The sequence below is a fragment of the Argiope bruennichi genome, chromosome X2, assembly GCF_947563725.1.
Source record: "Argiope bruennichi chromosome X2, qqArgBrue1.1, whole genome shotgun sequence".
NCBI classification, from domain to species: domain Eukaryota; kingdom Metazoa; phylum Arthropoda; class Arachnida; order Araneae; family Araneidae; genus Argiope; species Argiope bruennichi.
In genome coordinates, this window is record NC_079163.1 from 88,856,648 (window position 1) to 88,879,824 (window position 23,177).

Genomic DNA, 23,177 nt, shown 5'->3' on the forward strand with positions numbered 1-23,177 from the left:
GAAATTATTTGGAAGTTAATGAAATTTTGGATGCATTTTTTAAATAAATTTTATTTTTAACTAATATTTAGAATATATATACTAAAAATTGTTATATCGATTATCGGAATTTATTTCTTTTATAAAGTATAATACACCATTCAAAATACGACATATTTTCATTTTTTAAATAAAAGATTCAATTCAGAATATCTTCAGTAATTTTGAAAACTTTAAGGAACTCGTTCTCACTGAAAATATTAATTAAAAATATAGTTATATAATGTTTGTGATAGTTAGATTTCAAAAGAAAATAGAAGCATAAATGACCATTTTTAACTTTATTAAAAGCGCCATGAGAATAGAAACTCATTTAATGAGATGATCTGTTTAGCAAAGAAAAAATTCTTGAAATCCACGTTTTGAAAGAGCAGCGTTTGCTAACACTCCTAGTAGAGAATGATCATAGAATTTGCAACTCTAGATTGTATAATGCTTTAAACTTCATAAGTTAAGCAATGTTAAGAGAGTTGCTGAGGATGTTGTTCCAGAATAGTTCATAAGTCTTTACAACGACGGCTCTGAAAAGATAAAAAATATATATATATTAAAGTCAGTCATAGATAGTCAATCGTGAATCATTTTTTTCCACCTGTAATTTATGAAACTATACATACATTTTAAAGCCATTAGAATAGGTATGTAATTTGAACTATCAAAACTTGGTTTCTTTAGCAATAGTTAACACAAGCAGCTTGAAATAAAAGTAATTTTAATATTTTGTTTATTAAAAGATTTAAAGAGAAATAAAATCTTTGTGCTTCTCATCAAATGCTTTTGAATTTTAAGATTTGATTTTAAAGATATAATTGATGATATTTTACTCATGAACTAATCTTTTGGGCATGGACTGTTATTAAATATGATTGAAAAATGTTGAAAATTTATATATAAAAATTAAATCAGTTCATTTGTCCAATGTTTGATGCTTACAAATTAGACATTATAATATCAAAAAATTCCTTTAAAATAAATTCTGTTGCATTCTTTAAACACTCACACAAAATGTATTAGTTCCAGAGATGTATTTTTCAACAAAAGTCGATATGCGTTTTGTGTTCTCAATATAATTAGAAAATTTTAATAGAAAATTGGTCATTTATTAACTTCTGCTATTGCATATAGTTTAACCAAAGTGCATTGTAGAGTTCACACTCCTTTCTGGTTAATTTTTTTATTATATTTAATTTTTTATTTATTTATTTATTTGCCATTTTGCGGATAGATTATCCAACGACTCTGCTACACAAGAAATTAATTTTCTTGAGGGAGAGGAACAATCCCCTTTTTAGTTTTTTCTGCATATATTCGATTTGGTTCCAATATGGGGATTGTTGCAGTGTTCAGTGCTGATTTTTAAACGTAATATAAAAGCCATTCCCAGATAAGACTCGAAGCATGCCTCGGTTCATTAGCTAGCTGAAATGTTTAATTTCATTATAAGTCTAGGACAGTCAACTATTCTAAAATATTGTCTTCATTACATACAGATATGCCTACTTTAAAAACGTGACAATGGATTTGTCGTGTTTATAAATTTTGACTTTTAAAGATCCTTGACAGCCAGCTCTACATGCCCGGAATATGATAGAGCCCGCTCTGTGTTTTAAAGAGGATTTCATACTTTCATTTTGAGATCTTCATTTCACTTTAACAACACTTAAGTACTTCAATCGTTTCCATACAGGTTAAGCTTGCTCGAGTCAGTTAGTTTTACTCTACCCCCAAACTTTGGATCTTCTTCTGAACCTCATAATATGATTTTTCAAAATTCAATGACTTTGTCTGTTTGATTGCAGTTATGAAAGGGTTTTTTTTTCCAGGAATCTCTGAAATGGACACCCTTCTCTGTCAGAGTTTTCTGAATATTTCCAGGATATACTTCAATTCCCATTATCTTTGGAAGCTCAGAATAAAACAATTCTACTCTTGAACTAGATTTTAAGTTAACTTTTCTTAAGAGAGATCTTTTTTTTCAATCATTTAATCACACTTTATTGCTTGCTTTGAAAAGCAATTGTTTTCTGAAAATTTCTTTATACTGGTTATGCTGTAGACTTCACCAAATTATGTATTTTCCAGTTTCTTGCATGGATATCTTTTCCATTTCGTAAATTAATTATAACTTTTCGAATATTAAGTGGCACATCTGCTCTTTTATTGTCTAAATACGCCTAACAACTGAAATTTTTAAGTTTGCTTATCTGAAACAAACTTTTCTAAGTGTTATACACGAATAAATGATAGTGTCAACCTTCTGTTTTCGAAACTGATTTCATTTCCACTAGCTGAACGTAGCTTTTTGTTGAAGATCCCACGAAAGTAATTTGTACTCTTCAACAGCAATAAACAAGTAATTTCAATAATTTTTTTAATTCTTAAAACTATTTTTCAACCAATATATGTACGTATAGTATGAAATATCACCATATCAAATATTTCTAAAAAGGTATCAAATCTATAGTTTTCTTTTTCTGTATTTAAATTTTTTTGAATAGTATGTATACTTTAGAGCTAAGTACATGTATAAGTATTACTTGAGTACGAAGAAGAGTGAAAGAATATGAAGTTTGCTTAATTTTAGACAAGGCTTTTTAAGTTCTCGAATTGAGACACAAAATTTTCTTTATTATATGGTGATAATAGATATCCTTGATATTTCTTGATAATAACAAATATATTCCAGTCAATAAACAAAGTAGATGAATTAAGATAACTTTGTGTCAAGGAATATGTTTTGGATTTTCGCAATGCAGTAAACGGTATATTTAACACCTTTTTGACAGTTATGTTTACTAGAATATACAGTAAACAATGTAGAAAAAGTACAGAAAATTGAAAAGATTAAAAATCATAAAGACATTTTTTTTGAGAATTTTTCTTTTAAACTGTATATTTCTCTTTTATTATAAGATAATACAATATAGTAAAAACGAAACTTCTATGCTTACCTAAATACTACCTTTCCAGTATAAGAAGCGGGTGCTTGCCACTTAAGTGTCACCTGTGTTTTCTCATTAGCATTTACGTGGGTAATAGAATCCTAAGAATGAACAAAATGCTTTTTAAACGACAATAATACGAGTACAGATGAAAAATATTTATAAGGAAAATGAATACGTTGAGAAGAAAAGTTGAAAAATGTCAATCCTTACATCAGCTGCAGAGCAATCTCTTGTCTGGGCGTCAGATTGAGGAGTAAATTTGCCAACAGGTTGTCCAGCTGCGTTTTGACCTTGGATGAAGAAACCTTTGAATGTTTCACCTCCCTTTCCTTGTAGTGTGACTAAAAAGTTAAAAAAAAACCTTGTAAATAATTTGTAAGTATATATAAAACAGTTGATTTGCAGATTACACATAAAATATAAAATGTAACAGGTCCTCAAAAAGAAAGTACCCGAGAAATGAGTTTTCATAAATACTACAAAATTAACTCTTTTCTGGTTGTAAAAAAAAAAAAGTAAGCGGAATGATATATCATTTTGAATATTTTTTTGCCGGTTAAAGTTATTGAAAAAATCAGTAACCATTAGAGTATAGCCCAAGTTGTAGAGTATTGTATAGTATATGTATAGTGTTGTATCGCCCAAAGTAGTATCTATAACGGTTTAACTGGCACAGTCAACTCTTTAACAAGAAGCATCTAAAATCTAAATAAAAGGAACTGGAAAATAACAAAAATATTCTACGAAGAAAATTAAGACAGATGCATATTGTATATAAAAACAGACAGTGAAAACATTTTTACAGCTAAATTGATATGTGATAACTTTCGGAGAAACTAACTCACATAAAGCAAGTAGATAAACATGGAAAAAAAATAATTTCTTCAAAACATCAAGTTATCTACAAGAAAAATAAGGCATGCAAATCACACCAGGAATATTATTTATACTAAATCTTCGATCAAAGTATTGGATCGATGTTTAAAATTTCACCATTTAAGCTAATTTGCTTAATTCCATGATTTAACTAATGAATAAAAGTTCTTATTTGAATTTATGTATCATAAATCTTTAAGAGATAAATATGTGTTTTTGAATGCGGTCAGACGCAAATAACTTTTTTTATCTGTCCATAATTTTGTTTAGATTCCAGTTTTTCCGAAAAATTGCTTATACATTTATTTAGGTTCTTTTAAATCAAATTTATTATGAGGAGAAAAAAATCGTTTTCTTTTTTCTCAAAGTAATCAGTTTGAATTGTTTAGTTATGACATTCATCCTGAGATTTAAAGTATATTTAAACTAATGTTAAAATTTGAATAAAATATATTTTTTTAAGTGGAAGTAATAAAAAAATTTCTAATGAGAGATTAATTTCATGTGCTTGACTTTCAACATTATTACAATACTGTAATTTTACTGAATCTCTATGAGAAATGAATTTTCATACCTGTCAGGGTACTTCCAGGTGCAGCATTTGTTGGGCTAACAATGAGTTCGTAACTTGGCTTGCTTCTTTGAGGTAAATGTCCAGTATGGTTTGCAGAAAAAGTACCGCATGTTTCTTTTGGTGCTCCAGTTGGATAAGCGACCGAGAGGGCAACTATGGCACAAGTCAGGGTAAGGAAAAGGTATGACCTTTAAAAAGAAACAGATTTCCTTAAAATTCATTAACAAAACAAGATTCTAAAAGTTTAATACTTCATAAAAACTGCATTTTAAGCTGTCTAATAATTAGGAGATAGAAGATTAGTAAAAATAAAAAATCTTTTATTTATGAATATTATTTGTAAAACACATGGTTGGTATATATAAATACATACATATTTTCACAGTTGCAAAAAAAAAATAAAAGCAAGAATTTCTAAATAGTATTTATAAATTTACAGTCAAATGAAGAAACTAAAAACATGCTTTACTACAGACTCAATCAATTTATGTTAAATATGCCTGCAAATATTGTATCCGTAACCCATTCCTAAGAAATAATGAAATCATTCAGAAATAGTATTAGATTAAAAAGAGTAATAAACAAATTCTGCTTTTAATAAGATGTGTTTTGTGAAAAAAATCAACGCCTTTCGTTCTTTTAGTTAGAAATAGAAAGAAGAGATACTGTCTGTTTTTAATAAAAATAAATCATTTGCTGAGCTTAACTCACAGAACCTTCTTGCGCCTATAGAAAGAAAAGCGAACTGAAGAATCTGGTTTATTGAATTCGTAGTCATTCGGAACTCAGAAGAATTATGGATAAATTAAAATTCCAAGAGTCTTATATATTGAATTTTTATCCACATTTTCCTATTCAACGTAAGGTAAATTCAAGGAATATTATAAATAAACGTTTTAAGATGCTACTTAAAAGCAAAACATCTGTGTGAATTATGTAAAACAAAATAATGATAATCAATTTTTCATTGCCTCATTCTTTACTGAAACGCATGAATTTTGCAGCTAGATGATTTTACATTTATTTTTTCTTTACGACGCAAGAATAAGAGATGTTTGAAAATAATAAATTTGAATTTATTTCAAAGACTTATTTCAGTAAGAATAACCAGAAGATTTTGATTAAGAATCAGAAATTGACAACAAAAAAAAATCATTTCAGTTTTGAAAAACATTTTCCTATTATAAATATTTAGCAAGCAGGGAAAAAATTCACAGACCGCATCGTTTTTCGCTGATCTGAAATATGAAATTCACTATACAGTAAAAGTTCAAAGGCCTATCGAAATTTACAACTACTATAAAAACAAACTCTTCCATTTTAATTATATGATCAGTAAAAATCTTGATTACTGTAACACAGCGGTAATTCTAACCATATATAAATATTCATTTTATCTTAATAAAAAAAAATACTTGTCTGATCCTGAAGATACATGTTGAAATTCTTGAGATTTATATTTTTTCAATGCATTTCTGTCTAAAATTTATTTAACTTATTTATTTTCATCTCACCAATGAAATCAGTCATTTGAACAAAATTTCATTGGGTTTTAATTAATATAGAGTTTTAAGAGCTCACAAGTGTTCTCATAATATTTTAAATTACTGATCACTGTTGAGTGAGCTTAAGTATATAGTCACAAAAAATAAATTTCGCTAAGATTGCAGAGCTCTTTTTAATGAGTTTAGAAGCCAGTTAAATTTATGGCAAAGAAAACTATATCTTCTTTCGGTTTTCTATTTTCGACATTTTAAAAAATGAAACGGTGTTTTTCTCAAAGCGCTTTACTAAAAAACTGAGTCTAAGAATGACTTTCCATTAAAATCGACATAAAAAGGAATCTAATCATGGCATAACTTAGAGAGGTTTAATTAATTAATTCCGCAAGCTGTGTCACTGCATGACCCTATTAACTGTTTCATGCGTAAGTGAAAAAAAGTGATACAGCAGCAAGCAAATATGTTCATCTATGGAGAAATTAATTATCTTTCGTCATTTATTGAATAGATTATTAGCATATAAGAAATGAGAGCATCTAGAGGCCAAAAGGGTAATTCAGAAAGTTCTCATTCAAATCCTTGGCCACTTGAGTGGACGCGGAAAGCGAAAGTAGACCTCTTCTATTGAGTACCGTCTTCACCTACAGAATATCCCTCAAGCATAGAAGTTAATCTTCCAAAGTGTGATTAGGAAGACGAGGAATACAGGACTTTCCTGATTCTCTTGTCTGCATGAATTAAATGAAACTTGTCTTGAAAACTTAGTACTAAAGAAGGAAATACTCTCGGTATAATATCTTCTGAAAAGGCTGAAAAGATTTTAAGTTTTCATAACAAATGAAAGTTGTTGAAATAAAGGCCATATTCAAAAATGCATAAATTTTTAGTTAGAATTTTATTTTCAGTTGATGCTTTTAGAAGATTGCTTGACAAATGCATAAAGTTTATGATCAATGAGTAAGAATTATAAGAATAAATCTTCTGGTCATTTGAATATGAAGAGTTGAAAATAAATGAAGTATAAATAATAAATAATGAATTTCTAATATGGAGAGTTAAAAATGTTGAGGAAAGAACTTCCAAAATGCAATGAGGCAGATAGTTTTTTCTTATTTACAAGCTAAATTAAAAATTAGAGTTCAATTTTGTTTTTATTTTATGGAGGTCAACAAAGAGATATATTTTTTTGTTTTTGTTTCAGATTACCAATGTGATTGCCAGGAATAAATTACACAGTTTTAAATTCTAATTATGATTCAGTTTAACGTCCAGCTGATTATGATTGATTGAGTTAGTTTTAAGAAACTAGGGCTTATAATCAATCCGGAACAATCCATTTCTGCCTTTTTAACGGAAGGAATTTCATGAATAGCAATGGTTTAGTTATCTCACAACGAAAGTAGAACATGCTTATCCTGCTTTTGCTTTTTATTTTTTAAATCATAACTTATTTATTTTTATTTAATCAGCGTTGAAACATATAAGAATTTGCTTGGCGATAATCTTCTCAAAGAATAAAAATATTACGCACAAAACATACTAATAATGGCCCCGAGCTACATACATGCCATAAGGTCATTCAACTGCTGTTGCAATTTCTTCATTGATGAATAAAATTAGATTTAAAAGAACACGCACCTCTCTTCTTTATTATGATTCAGATTTTCTTTATTTTTAGAGTATTTATTATGTCTCATAAATAAATATAAACATTTTTTTCTAGGTCTAGTTAGATAGTTATCCGAAAGAAATTATGCTTAATGCAACTAACTTGAGATTCAGAGTGAAATTAAATAGTCAGATAGAAAAAAAAAACTTTTTAGGTATTAGATTAATTTCTTTTAATTTTATAGTCTCTGTATTCTATTGACCAAGACTTCAGCAGTTCTACATAGTTCTACAACCTTATAGTTCTACAACCTTGCATTTAATTCCCCCTTAAATTTCCGTTTCAAATTCTTTTCCAAAGGTATTAACACCTTAAGAAAGCGTTTTCTGTAGCTTCCTTAGGAGCTGAAGTAAAGATTATTTTGAGTCCACTTAAAAACTGCCTCTTTAGTAAGTTAGAGTCAATTTTTGTAAAATACAACAACATTCAATGTCTTGAAGGAGAGCATATATTGCACCCATTTGCAAAAAACTAGAAGACCATTTTAATTCACAAAACGTTGTATTTTTTTTATCTATAGAATATTTAATGTCTATAAAACTGAAAACTTTAAGCAAATGCATTTCTTTTAGCTTTAATTAGTACATTTACCCAAAGACTGGAAAATAACAAGCAACTTCTTAAAACATTTTTACGATACTTGATATTGGAATCTATTTTTATGTATGTGAGATATCTGTTATAAAATTTCTAACTTATTAATACTAAAGCATCAATTACATGAAATATAATGAAAGCTGTCATAAAATTTATAATTACATTGTTCTTTAAATATAAAAAAATAAATTTTAAATCAAATTATGTAAATTACGATGGACATGAATTCTGTATTTATTAAATTTTTCTTTTTTATAAACTTGAATGCTTGTAATTTTGAGATATAATTTAATATGACAGCCTGGATTTTTTATTGATTTATTTCATTTAGTATGAAGGCGTTTTCAAACCTACGTGGATTCCGAAAGCCTCTTTTCAATTATTGTCTTATTTTGACTTCATTGATAAAAAACCTTGGATATATATATACTGCTTTTTGTTATTTGAAATTTATTTTAGATAAATACTGTTTATCCTTAATAATTCACTTTTTAAACTTAAATAAGGTCAGTAGAGTAGCGAGGGTCTATGATGATTGGATAATAATATAATTATTTCGCCTCTAGTGACTTACCAGGGGTAAATGGCGCATGTGCAATGGTATTATTTTTTTCGCATGTTTATAAAATATGTATAAGACGTTAAGAAGTGATATGCTAATGATCCTGATACTCTCTAAAGCCTGCCCTCCTCTCTACACCCCACCCCCCCCAACCGTACTGTATTGTATAAATTACGATATTAATATATATATTATAATTAAACATGCACTGAAATCTTCTCAATTTAAAATAAATAATTTCATAATTCCTAGTATTTGGATTATATATTTTCCTTGTTAAAACTCATGCTGTTCTTTAAGAGATAAATAGAAAGAAATAAAGATGTGAAAAATAGTTGCTATTTGAAAATGATATGAATTAGAAAGTCTTGAACAAGGCATTCCAAAATAAGATCACAGAGCCTTTGAAGATCGAGATGACAGTCATATGAAAAGGAAAAAGATTTTTCCATTGAGCCAGAGAAAAAGAAATTTAATGACAATAAAGATTTATAGTCTTCTTAATGCATGCAAATGGAAAAAAGAAATAAAATATGAAGGAATATCAAATAGCAAAATGATAGACAGGTGCCTGCAGGTTTCCTCAATGAAATTTTAGTTGTTTTAGTATTCAGTTCTTTATGTCTGGTGTTTAATTTCTTTTTAATAATTTTGGTAAAATAAATGACGCATGCACGAAACGGAAATTCATGAATTATTCAAACAAACCTGTTGTTCGTTCTCATTTCCACTCCCTTTATTCATGTCATGCTTCAAATTATGCAGACATAAAATAAAATGAAAATAAGTGAAATATGTTAACATCATTATTGTAATAGGTAATAGAAATATTAAGCTATCTTGAACTTTTGAGCGGCATGTCAATTAGAGGTTTCGGAAACCAATAGTTCATAAGCAATTATTTATCTTCGTAGCTGAGAATGAGATAATTGTTTTCAGTTCTACTAGCAGAGTAAAGGATTTGGAATAATGCCAAGCTATGAATAGTCGTTATGATAAACAATAAAAGGTCTGTGCAATTAAATATTTTTGAAATTGATTGACTTGATATTTATTAGAAAGTTTACTTTTTCTTTTCTTGAAAGATCATTGAATCACATGCGAACAATTAAGCTTATATTTGAAAACAAAACAAGGTAAAAATTGTTAATAACATAAGCCACAGAAAAAAAAATTTCAAGTATGAAAAAATTATTTTATCAGTTTGGGCAGATACTGTTTCTAAACCTGTGAGAAAAACTTTTGTAGTTGTGGCTATTTATATCACAATGAATGACTTTTAATTCAATTATTCTCTGCAGATTAAATAACAATATGTGATTATAAGCAATCCGTCTGGATATTTCAGCATCTAATACGATCTCTTTTGGAAAGAAGCGGCAAGTGCTAGCATAAATCTCTACGTGCAGTATGAAGAAAAATGCTAAGCATTAAGTGCTAGATTAAAAAATGTGACGTTGCTGAAATTTACATTATATATTTTTGCCATTATTCCTTTGTTAACAAAATTAATGGAAAACTAAAAATTTTCAAAAATTATTTTTAAATTATACAGAAAAGATAATTATATAGTCCAAGAAACATTTATAAATAATATTTATTAATTTAATCATTATATATTTCTCAATATTAGTTTTATTTCACTTATAAAATCTTCTAAAATCGCCATTCCTTTTTATTATTTAAATTTTAGTATTTGGATAAAGTGGATTTACACTTACAGAGCAAACTTCTAACAAGTTTGCTTTATAAGTTTAATCGTATTTCTGGTAAATCTTGCTTAGAAAGAATTATGTGCTAATTTAAAATATTTATTAAGAAATTAACGCTTTTGAAAATTATTTTAAGATGTAGGCTAAAATCAAAGTCGTTTGATAATACTTGAAAAACTTTCCTGCTATTATTCAAAATTTCTATCAGTGCCTCGAGCTACATGATCGCGTTTCTCTTTTGAGAAACTCTTTTAATGCATTTATTGAGACTTTATGCAATTTATTATATCAATTTTGAGATTATTTTACCTTTGAACAATCATCAAACCAAGCGTAAATATTGGATGATAACTTTTTTGTGGTCATTTAATCTCATTCGATGCAGATGTTATCGTTGATAAAAGATTCTATGAAATGAGTTTTCAGACCTTTATTTTTATATCAAGGTAGTTTAAAAGGAAAAAAAGATTAAAATGAAGCAACTGAAGTTTAATGTCCTGTGAAAAACATATTCTAAAATAATTCCTATAAGCCTACTACATCCTTCCAAATTAGAAATGTTTGTAGAATGACATATCACGAAGAAATCCAGAAGTAGGCGCTGAATGTTTGGAAATCAGAACAGTAATGAAAAGACAGGCATTGCCATCTTACTGACAGTTGAGATTCGCGTCAAAGACATAAACTGAAAAGCCATATAAAATTTTTTGAGAAATTTTTTTAAAGATTTTTTCGCTTTCTGAATGGACTTGAAATATTTTCTTGTTTATTCTTTTTAACGGTAAGAAGACTTATTTAACTGAACTGCTGGAAGAGATATCAGTAACAAAATAATACTTAAACTTAAAAATTTTCCACAAATAGAATAGTTAATAAACAAATCAAATGAAAAATTAATAATCAGATTATAAAAGCGAGACAATTTTCTAATCTATCAATTATATTTCTAGGTTTTTATACCACGCCTTAAAATAATAAAAGCAATAACTCTGTTAGCAAAAACTATGAAGTCATGAAATCTAAGCTCAAAATATAAATATTTTCCAAATGCTGAATTCATTGATATTCTTTCCGGAGACTAACTACATTTGAACTTTCAAATACGTTGACCTTTCATTAAACGTGTGGGAAATTTATTCACTGATTTCATCAGATCACATTAGTTATTGACCGTACTCGGGAAGCATACTAAACAATTCAATAGATAGCTAAGAAAAAAGAATGGGGAAATATTTAATGTAGTTTCTGCTCTGGAATGGCTTATAGAAAAATAAAATCGCGCTTCATGCTAAAGCATGTAGGTTCTTAAGGGTGACTGAGGACAAATTACAGGATACTATATTTTTCATAAAACCAAATAGAGGAATATTTTGTTGTAATAAACTGGCATGAAATAGCTTCATTTCATTGAGAAAGAAAGAAAAAACAATGGAAAAGTAGGACTTGAAGAAGACTTGAGCAATTTAGTCATTTTTTTTTCTTTCTGAAGTGTTTATTCCCATTATTTCAGTAAATTTCCTTTTCATGCTTTTCTTTTTGATTTTTCGCAATTCTTGTTGTTTAATCCTCGACCTAGTTTCGATAAATCGAGGAATTTTTTTTCTTATGAAGGTAGTGAATGAATTTGGAAACTTAAGGTAGTGGAAAAGCGCAAAAGAAGGATTGTTTGTTGATTCTGTAAAATAAAAACAGAATTTATTATGGATCATCTTCATATGTTCTACATTTTTGGAGCTTTTTTACATTTGAAATATTTCCATGAAGAAATACCGTGTATTTGCCTCTTAAATGGGAATATAGAAATCACGAACAGTTTTCTTTTGTTGTTTCAATTTTTGTCCCATATCCATTCATTTTCTGAACGCGCAAATTCAGATAGTCAAATACTTATCATCAGTCTTTGTGATAAAAAATAAACGAATAATTTAAAAAATAAAAAACTTCTATGATTTAGTTTTTAAATGAAAAATTAACCAAATCGAAACATATACAGATTTAAAAACTAACAGTCATGTAATCTTTTCAAAGCCAATATTTAGAATATATTATTTTTGTACTTAAATTAATAATATTAGTCAAACGTTTTGCAATATCTTTGGGATAACTATAAAAATATTCCATTCTGGAATTCTAAATATTTATCAAAGTTTAATTAAAGTTCTGAATTTATTGACTGGATTTAAAAAGCTACTTTTCTTTTCTTAGAAAAGAATAAGTTAATGTTATATTGAATATAACATTAACTTATTATTTTCAATGTCTTGGGAGATTGAATATCAATGCGATCTCAAAGATACGATTACAATCTTTAAATTCTTATCAAAACAGTGTTTTGAAACTAGTTTAACCTTAAATGATATGTTATGATGGCCGATTATTTTTAATTAGTACGTTTAATAACTTTTAAAGAACTCATTTTGCCTTCTCCCTTCACACATCACGAAGATGGCAGCTGTCGCGTAGGCCCCATTCTTTTAATATCTCGGTTTTGAGGCTGGAGTTTCAGTATCTGATTCCATCCATGTTTCACTGCGTATTAGGGACTGAAACAAGTTTAATCCGTTGTGAGTCAAAATCCTCCCACTCCAGTTCGAACAGAAAGTATAAACAAATTCAGATGTAATCCTCTTCATCTGGCCATAGCTTAAAATTCCTGGACTGTCCCAATATAGCTTTAAGGACTAAAAATTTCTAGGGCTGTTTCAATTCTTCTTCATTTTGATTTACCATGAGAAGCTAACTAAATTATATACTCGAAAGAAAGATAAAAAACAAAATTTGCATTCTCTTGAAATTCATGTTTTTATCGAAAAATTTGGATTTGTTGTTAAAAGTTGAAAATCGCTTCAAAATCTATAAAAACTTGTTATTTAATAATCAAAAAAAGGGTTGAAACCCTTATGAACTTTTTATGCACGTATCACTTCGTCGAAATGAAATTTCGCGCTAAATTAAGACGCTGTTTGTTTCATTTCAATATATAACAAGATTTTTGTATCAGGAAAAAGTAATTTATCCCAATTTTTGCTTAAGAATAAGTATGAAGGGAATTTATTTGGATTACAGTTTCTAACATTAAGTGATCTAATCCAAGAATCTAATTCTCATATTAGAAGTAAAACATTAGTACTGTATAACTACTTGACTTTAGCCTGTAAACCTGTATGAATGTTTATTGCTTATGAATATTTGATATTACTATCGAATTAATATCAAAGTAAAAAATATTTCTTTTTATAAATTCTTTATTTCTTATAAATTCTTACAACACATTTTCTTTTACAAATGTTTTCCTCTTATAAATTCCACTTCACAAATAATAATACAATAGTTGTATTCGAGCAAGGACGCGGTTGTTTTCAACAAGTTTACCTTGTCTGCAGAAACTTAATATATATAATATATTAACTTTTTTGATAATACTATTAATACCGTAATTGCTAGCATTTGCTAGTTTAAGGACTATAATCATTTCTTAAATTAATATACCTAATAGGGTATTTGCTAAGTATCATTCAGCCGATATAAATTCCTTCATCACACCATCATAATATTTTGTTAAGGAAAAACTTCTTTGAAGGCCAGGGTTATTTCAAGACTGAGAGACAGTTGTCATTTAGGTATCATTATCCTGAGGTTTCCTACTTTAATTAGTGCTTTTATATAGTTCGAACTTGCAATAAAACACGCCCATGAAACTCAGTTCAAATTCTACTTTTGTGAAGCATAGGGACCTTGGTGATTCCAAACAGAAACAGCAACACGGCAGGCAGAGCGTTGTTAATAGTTATATTCAATAGAGCAAATCTTATTCAAGGTTGAATTATTCTTTTCCTCCTTTCTAGAGACTGTGAACAAAGATAAGATCGTAGATCTTAAACTTTCCCCACGTATAGAAATGAAAAATGATGAAATTCATAGAATTTCTAAGCTAGAAGCTTAGCGGAATAGGTTTCAATTCTATTGTTCAAAAATACCCTATTATTTGTCGCAACAAGTAAAGCTTTAATCATTAGACTGTATTGAAAATGAATCATTAGAGATTTCATTTTCATAATACAGTAATTTTTTTAAATATTCTTTTTTATTAATTTTACGGCTGAATGAGTTATAATTCGATTGAAGTATTTTGGTATCAATTGAAATCCATAATTAATCGCCTCATTTCAGATAGTCTTTTTTGCATATCAACGATATAAAAATCAAACAGCTTTGAATGGCTTGACAAATTGCATGCAGAATAGACGTAATAACATTTCCTTTTTGCAGGTTATTATGTTAAGATAAATGGACATTTTTAATAAATTTCTGCTTGACTTTTGTTCTAAATATTAATTTGAATCATTATGCAGCCATTTTTATACTAATGTTTTGAATAATTTTATACCATTAAATTATTAAAAAAAGGCTATCATAGAAAGCCGTTTTTGCATAACAATATTTAACACTCAATATTTCTTTAAAGTTCCAAAAATATAAGCCAAATAGTTAGATGATAAAGCTCTTTGTTATGAATATCATTTTGTGAAATTTTAAATAATAAGGTAAAAAAAAATTACTTTTCTTTCTTAAATGTAGAAAATGAAGATTCCACTGAAAATTATACAGAAGTTTTAAGTTAGAAATATTTTTTAGTTTTAAAAAAAAAATATTTACGAATTATTTCAGTACTTTAAATAATAAAGTGATTAATTCATACAGACATAAGTACTGATTTTTCTAAAACGAAAAATACGGAATTATATTTAATAGACGAGCTTCCAGTTTATGTTCAAGATGTTTAGAATAAAGTGACCCAATGTCTTTGAAATAATTGTTATTTCTATGTATTTGGTTATAAAACTTATAAAGTTGCCTCATATTTATTTTTCCACTTTACTTTCCTGCTGCTCAACGTAAATCTTTATTGCAGCTCTACTTCGAGTAAATCTAACTTAAACCAAATTCAACTGATCTATCATGGTGCATAAAAATACGAGAAAAAGTGTGAAGAATCGCTTGTATCTACGTATTTTGGGAGCTAATATATAATTAATAATCACTATCAGCAATTTTTGTTCTTGTTTTCATGCGCAAAATCTTAGCATGTTTATAAGAGAATACGTCAACGAAAATAAAATAAAAAGACATTAAATTTCTAAGTGCTTAAGTAACGTAGCTTTTTATTGTTTTGACGTCAAATTTTCTTCCCTTTCTTGTTTGCTCACACAAAATTTTATAAATCATATTATTTGGATGACGTTCATTTCGGAAAATATTTTTGGAAAACAAAGAAACAAGTCGTAAAAAGAATATTTTAAAAATTTAATTATTTTAAACCTTTTTTAATACAGAATTACGCGAAACACTTTCTATCGTTATCATGAAAAAATCCTTTTATTCATTACTTCGCATTTGACATTATTTAATGCACTAAAATTTGTAACAATACAAACAATGCTTTAAGAATAAGAAAAAAAAATTATCATTTCTTGTACAGATATCTCCCTCAAAGCTCAAATTATATACTTTCCAAACAAGTAATAACATTACATTTTGCTAACTGCCGTTGTCTTCTTTTGGTTAAAAAATACATATTTGATACAGTTACGTAAGAAAATATTTTTACAGAAATCTTATTCATGCAAATTGCATCTAGCGCACGTTAAATTTTTTCATCAAATCAAGAGTGAAGAAATTAAATTTGCAATCTGTTTTCAAGAATAATTTTAATTTTAAGCTTTGGTAGTACTTTTCAGTATACTCATACCTTAATCTCTTTATCTCGAGAAAAAAAATTAAACATCAATGGCAATGAATTACTTCATAAAAATTCATTCATCCGTAAATCAACACCGTTGAACTGTAGAAAATATGAAAAACCACATGCACACTACTTTGCATAATAATGAGATTTAAGTCGTAATCACCATATTACTTTTTTTTTTCAAATGAAAAGAAATTTTCTAACAAGGCTATTAGCTTGTCATTTAGATAACTTGAATAGAAGAAGGAAAATTTTGTTGACTGCAGTAAAAGAATTAAATAGAAAAAAAAAAAACACAATTAAAATTCAGGATGCTCTTCTGGTTGATAATGGAAACCAGTAAGCGAAATTTAAGTAATTAAGATTCATGATATGTATGTTGTTAATAATGGAAACCATTAAAAGATGTTGAAGTAATTAAAATTCAGACTTTCAACCTCATTTCAATAACATGAAAAACGTGCGTTATATGTAGAAATTCGAACATTATTTAACTCATCAGAATAAATTATCTAAAATTTGTTGAGGAACTTGCTTAAATTTTTATTGATACCTATGAATTAAATGTGTCCTTGAAAATCAAAAGATACAATAAAATGAATATTTTATATGTCAATTCAAATTATTCTTTTTACAGCTAAATATATTTCATCAAAGCAAAATAGCAACTGATTTTCTTAATAACCGAATAGAAAATTCTAAATTAAATATCGTGCAATCTATTGTCAAATTATCCGTTGAGAATCTGCATTTAAATAGTACTTCGGAATTAGCCCCATGAAATTAAAATCCAACGAAAAAAAAAGTGTTATTTAAAAAAAAATCCAAAAATAATGGTTGATAGATGCCCATTTGGATCTAAAAGTCATGATCGATCACTTGATGAGAGTGTACTGGATGACTGACTCACAACGATAATGGAAGTATATTGATTACGTAAATATGGAACATAAACAAGGACTTAGGAAATTAATTAAAAATGTTTAAAGTTATATGATATTTTACAGTAAGATGAGTTTTCTTTCGCACTTTCAGAAGATAATCGAATTTATTTTTGTAACGTTTTCAAGCAATTGTTTTCCCGATAAAAGTTTTGTTTTTAATTGTCATTATTAAGATTTATTTAAACTGCATTATGAAATCCTGCCTGAAAATATACACTAAAAGGATTTCAATTTGAGCAAAGTATAAAATTTATAGGACAATTTATTTCTCTATTAAATTTTGTTTTATATGTGTTTTTATTCGCTTAATGTCAAGTTTCTTTCGCTCCGCATTTATTTATATATTCTGAGAAGATAATTTCCTGCACTTTTTTATCTTGAAAATTATCTTCCAATCGTATTCAACAGCTATCAATAAAAGTAAACATATTTCAGGAACATAAAGAAATGAGTATATGAAATTCAAAATGTTGAAACGACAAAGTTTAGATTTAGCTGAGATAAACAAGTAAAAAATTTTAAAAAGTGTTAAAAGTTTAAATTTCTAAAAATATTCGTTGTTGCGATGAAATTTTAAAAAAATGTGGATTCTAATAAAAAGAAATTAAATATTTAAAAATAAAAAATATGAATTTAAAGTCATTCTCATGTCTATAATACTGATTCAATTCAATACCACCAATAATGCTTTCCGAAAACCAAAAGGAAAAAAAAGCAAAGATGTAACTCGATATTTAATTTCCAAATTAGAATGATTACTATAGTTTACATTTTTATTATTACGCTTATTTTACGAGTAAACAAATTTATCATTTTATATACAAAAATGGCAAAAAGATTAAGCAAAGATTTTTAAAAAATCTTGAATTTTTTAAAAATGACTTAGTATATAAATATACACATATAAAAAATATTTGCATATTAAAGACTATCTTTACTTTTATTCTGTTTTAAGACTATATTCAATTGGATTTTAATGTAAAAAAAACTCTGAATAATGCTAAGGCTGCTAAATAATGAATCATTTCTATGAATTTTAATTTATTTAAATATAATATTCTCCGAAAAAAGTAACTACTGTTACCTTTCATGACTTATTTCAGCGTGAAAGTAATCACTTTTTAAAATCTAAAAGGCAGAGAATTGTATACAACAAGTAAATAATAATAATAATAATAAAAATTGGGATGCAAGAAAGAAAAGGTGAAAGCAACTTGAACATCTTTTCTTTTCAAAACGAAATTTCTCGTCTTTACTAACAAAAATATTTGAAAGTTGTTTTAACATTACATCAGAATAATTTCTTATAGAAGAAAAAGCAACTTAGAACAGTAACTGCTACTTAATAGTGCATTTCTTTCAATGAGTTATCTTAAGCTAAAAAATGTTAATATATATTGATATACCTATGATTAAATATATAATAAATATATAAAGTGTAATATTTAATCAGTATAATAAAAAAAAAACTGTATATCGAGTGGCGTCCACAAGCATGGCTATTTAAGCTGCTTGACTCTCTTTATTTGACGTTAGCACTGTCGTGATGTAACACTGATATACAATTCATATAACAAACTGTATGGTTACTTAAATAGTTTTCTTTCTTTTTTCTAAAACGAACTGATGGCCTGAAAGCGAACATTCATTTCCAACATAAATTTCTTTCGCTCTCTTTATTACCGAAGTCAAAAGATAAGAAGGGGGAAAAAAAGGAGAAACTTTTCACTCCAAGATGGATTTCCCTTAGAATTTGTTCTTTTGAAAGAAAAATTCGAATATTTCTATTATATTTCAGATAAATTAACAAATTCTCTAAACTATTCGATTATTGCATTTGAGATTCATATTTCTTTTTTGGGATACAAAGCTGAAATACTCTAAAGATTTTATTTTTCTACATAAATCATATTTTCGGAATTAGAATTTATTATTCTTATTATAATATTATTTCGGCTTTAGAATTTAAAACTCTAGATAAAGAACTGAAGAAAGATTGATAAATCAATGGCCTACAAAAGATTTCGGACGATGTGAAGATGAAAGTGCCAGAAGAAAGATACTTACATTTTCTTGGTTAGAGAGGTGACACAAGGTGGAGAAGGGATGTTGTAGTCGATTGATGCAATAAGGTCCCACAACAGCGTCTATATACCTAGAGATCAAAACGTCAAGGACCTGTTACTGGCGATTTTCTTAAACCGGTTTCGCTTTCAAGACTGCATGTGGTTTTATTCTTTTAGTTATTATCCCTGTTTGTTTTTTGGGACGTTTTGTGAAAGTAAAATTCTGCAATCGAAGCTACTCTCTTGGAACGGGTGAAATGAGCAGCCTAGGCTTACAATTGTAATTGCTTGTCCAAAAAAGAAATTTATGGAATAAAAATACAATTGAAAGGAGAAATGGACATTTCTTTCATGATTAAAATAAGCATTTCCTTTATTTTCTTTCTTTTCTAATTATTCTCAAGAATATAATATTTACAAAGCATTACAAACAACGCTTTCAATATTTTCATTATAACTGGATATAACTATTATTTGAATCTTAAAAGAATATTAAAAGTACTTCTTAAGGATTTCTATTATATTTACTCACTTACTCCAATTATGTTTAGCATACGAAAATTATGATCAATTCACCATCAATTATGTTAGCAAACGAAATTATATTAAAAATATTTCTGGTGCAAATTCTTAATGTATGAATATAGAAGTTGTTTGTATGCGTTCTGAATAACTTTGATATAATATAAATCATTTTTGGATAAAATTCTTGCACTTCAAATGTTCTATCGTATTGCTTTTGTTCACTATCCTTTTGAATCTTGCTGTTGCTCTTATTTATGTCCAATGTAATTATGTCATTTGTAAAATTAAAATACGTAGATTTTTTTTTTTCAAAATCATCTTCCATAGCAGCTGATTTGCTTGGAATCTGTATTATAGGCATTGGATTAGTATCAATTTCCTTGTTTCATTTTTTTCTCAAGAATTTAAGAGTGGTTTTAGATGTATGGCTGCTTACTTTGTCCTTTTAGAACCCTATGGTTTGATGGATATGTAGACAAACAAAAGGCATTTCTTGTTTGAATACTGTTTTTACAGTATTCAAACTTCAGTAATGTTATTCTTTTAATATACAGGAATTAATTTTTTCCTTTTTTCATATCTTCTTATATTCATTTTTTATTATATATAAAACTGGCATAAACGACAAATTCCTTTTAAAATGCTTTCTAAAATACTTTGTATCAATTTTTTAAATTTTTTTCTACCTTATGATAATAATTTTTTATCGTAATCGTTAAATATATCAAAATTTCATTGAATGTTGCAACATTTTTTTCATCGGGAAATATTTCTTATTCAAAATCCTGTATAGATCTCTACACGTGCTTAGATCTTCAAGAGAAAAGTGGTATAAGCTATATTAAAGTAGTAAAAGTTATTTTTAAATTTCAAATCGCTACCAGTTATTTTATATATAGCAAAAAATGAACAATTTAATGAATTGCCAAGAGTTTTTTAAGTTAATAGATATTATTTTTTATTGCTTTAGAAATACAGGTACAAGTTCCTGGCTTTTTAGATATTTTTTCTGGGTTTCTTCTAAGTAGACTGTAAGTTTCAAGTGTTCTCTCTTTATTATTAACAATTATAATTATTCTGTCTATAGATATACTGCTCCATGACATTCATTGGAATAATAAAATAGGAGTACTTCTCTTTGGAGAAAAAAAGACATGGCTTTCTGTTCATTACTTATTTACAAACGCTGTTTTGTAACTAAAAAAACATTATAATATCAGATGATAATTTAAAATCTGAATAAATAATTAAAAATAAAACTGTTTTAAAAATAATTATGGCTTGCATAGTACATTCAAAACATTCAAAATATCTGCTATTCGTATCTATAACTATAGTTCAGCAACGGATTGTAAAACCCTCCGCGCTTTTGTGCATGCGTTAGGATGGGTTTAGTTCGTCAAAATAGTGGTGAAAGGAAAGATGAAAGGAGGAAATATTTACATTTACTAGTATCTAATAGGGGGAATCCAAAGTGAAAGGGAATACCGGAAATGCACTCATCGCTCCACGTTTCACCCCTTAATGAGATGGAATCGTCGAAATGCGGTCGTCTCAGAATCTGTTGACGAACTATACTCGGAATTTTCTGTATATAAATATTTATTTTTATTCTTCTTAGCATATCAAATTTTTAGTATATCAGATTCTTAATATATCTTAGAGTCTTAGTATATCAGTAGGTATTTTAGAAATTAATTCAGATTCTAAATTATATAAAGGTTTATATTTTATGCGCACTGTTATGAATCTAAAATTAATTAACGATTTATTTTAAACTTTTTGAATTGTATACTTTATAGTTTTAGTTGTTAACATTTTTTTTATGAAACTAATAAAAAATTCCCAACAAGGAAGACTTTTATAAGACGTTTAGATAACTTCTGAATACTCAAATAGGAATTCACTAAACTCATAATTTCCGAATTTAATACATTATCTTTTACAAAATGAATGAAATTCAGAATTTAGATAAATATAAAAAACACAACTGAATCAGAAGTTGTAATTTAAGTAAAAACTAACAAGACTTTTTAAAATTTTGCTGGCAAAAGCAATTTATGAAATTTTACTGAAATGGAACAATGCCTGAAAATTTTTAATCGTGAAAACTGCTGCATCTGAAATTAGTAGAATATCTTATGATCCTTAAGACTGTATCCAAATGTGATTATTGGCGATTTCTGAATATTGATTTTGTATATTTTTATTAATTAATCAATTCATAAAAACATTACAGAAAAACGATGTGAAGTTTCAACATTTCATTCATATGACTGCTTTATTCTGGACAAAGTAATGAAATTCATTGGCCAGAAACGATTACAATTCCGCTATTTTAAAGAAACAAAGGAAAAATTTTAAAACTCTTAATTTATTCAGATAATTGTGCTATTGAATGCAGAGATAAAGTCTTTGTTTTTAAAAGGATCGTTGTTAAAAATAATTAAATCAGTTTTAAGAGATTTTCCTCTTCTCTGAATATCTGATTTTTTATCCTCCTTTTCAGCAATTAGTATTAAGCATGAAAAAAAATTGTACGTAAAAAGAAAATATCTGGCGAAGTTTATTATATATAGACGAAAATGATATTATCTTATTTAAAGTGACAGGTCTTCCCCTTTCTACATGGCTTTTACTTATAAGTTTATACGCATACAGAAAAAAAAAGTGTTGCATAAAAGTTCAATTCTATTCTGATATATAAAACAGCTGTACATCTCATCATTTGAGGATCAAATACAAAAAAAGTATTTCTTAGTTTAGTACTATGTAAAAAATAAAAGGGATACAATGCAAAAGGAATTTAACGCCTGATTAATTTAATTTATTTTTTATTCTTAAAGCTTTCATAAAATATTAAAAAAAATCATATCCGAAGTATTTTTAGTTTCATTTGGCGTGATTAATGTAACTAGTAAGAAAAGGTTTTGTGCAATATTTGTACCATTTTAATAGTTATGCGATTACTAATAATTTGCTCTTTCTTTCATCAACCTACTGGTTGCGGATAAGAGCTTAAGTTGCCCTCATAAGGTGTTTCATCAATCGTTGTAGCTAGGTCATTTGGTAAGGGCTCGAGTAAAAATTGCATTGCACGTATCTTTAAAACTTAGGCAAAGTTTTAAACAAAATTAAGGAATCCTATTTTTAAAAGAGGGGGAAATGCAGTACATTTTATTTAATAAGCATTTGTACACTGTTTGAATCTCAGTTACAGTGAATGAAATAGAACAAATTTAAGAATGCAGACTCGAAGAACAGGCTATTTAGCTAAGCTAAGAAATATTGAATTTAGAAAAATTTTAAACTTAATTATTTGCTAATCGAAACCCGTTTTAAGAATCTTAATAACATTTATTAATGCTGATGTTAAATTAAATCTTATAACATTGCTCTTATCAATGCCAAATTTTATTA

General features: G+C 27.4%; 1 protein-coding gene across 1 annotated transcript; it reads right to left on the reverse strand.

Moving 5' to 3' along the window:
* Positions 1–305: 305 nt before the first annotated feature.
* LOC129960871 (putative defense protein 3) lies at positions 306–19,390 on the reverse strand. Its single transcript, XM_056074576.1, has 5 exons — positions 19,234–19,390; positions 4,435–4,622; positions 3,195–3,325; positions 2,991–3,082; positions 306–560 (listed from the first exon to the last, which is right to left on the reverse strand). Coding segments are annotated over exons 1-5 (483 nt in total). The 5' UTR covers positions 19,236–19,390; the 3' UTR covers positions 306–490.
* Between the last annotated feature and the right edge of the window lie 3,787 nt (positions 19,391–23,177).

What these genes read in the sequence shown, in the direction of transcription:
- LOC129960871 (XM_056074576.1), bottom strand. An exon ending in ACCTGGAAGTACCCTGACAG is followed by an intron (nt 3,326 to 4,434) that starts GTATGAAAATTC and finishes TTAACTTTTTAG; the next exon opens with TCACACTACAAGGAAAGGGA. An exon ending in ACTGGAAAGGTAGTATTTAG is followed by an intron (nt 561 to 2,990) that starts GTAAGCATAGAA and finishes TTATCTTTTCAG; the next exon opens with AGCCGTCGTTGTAAAGACTT.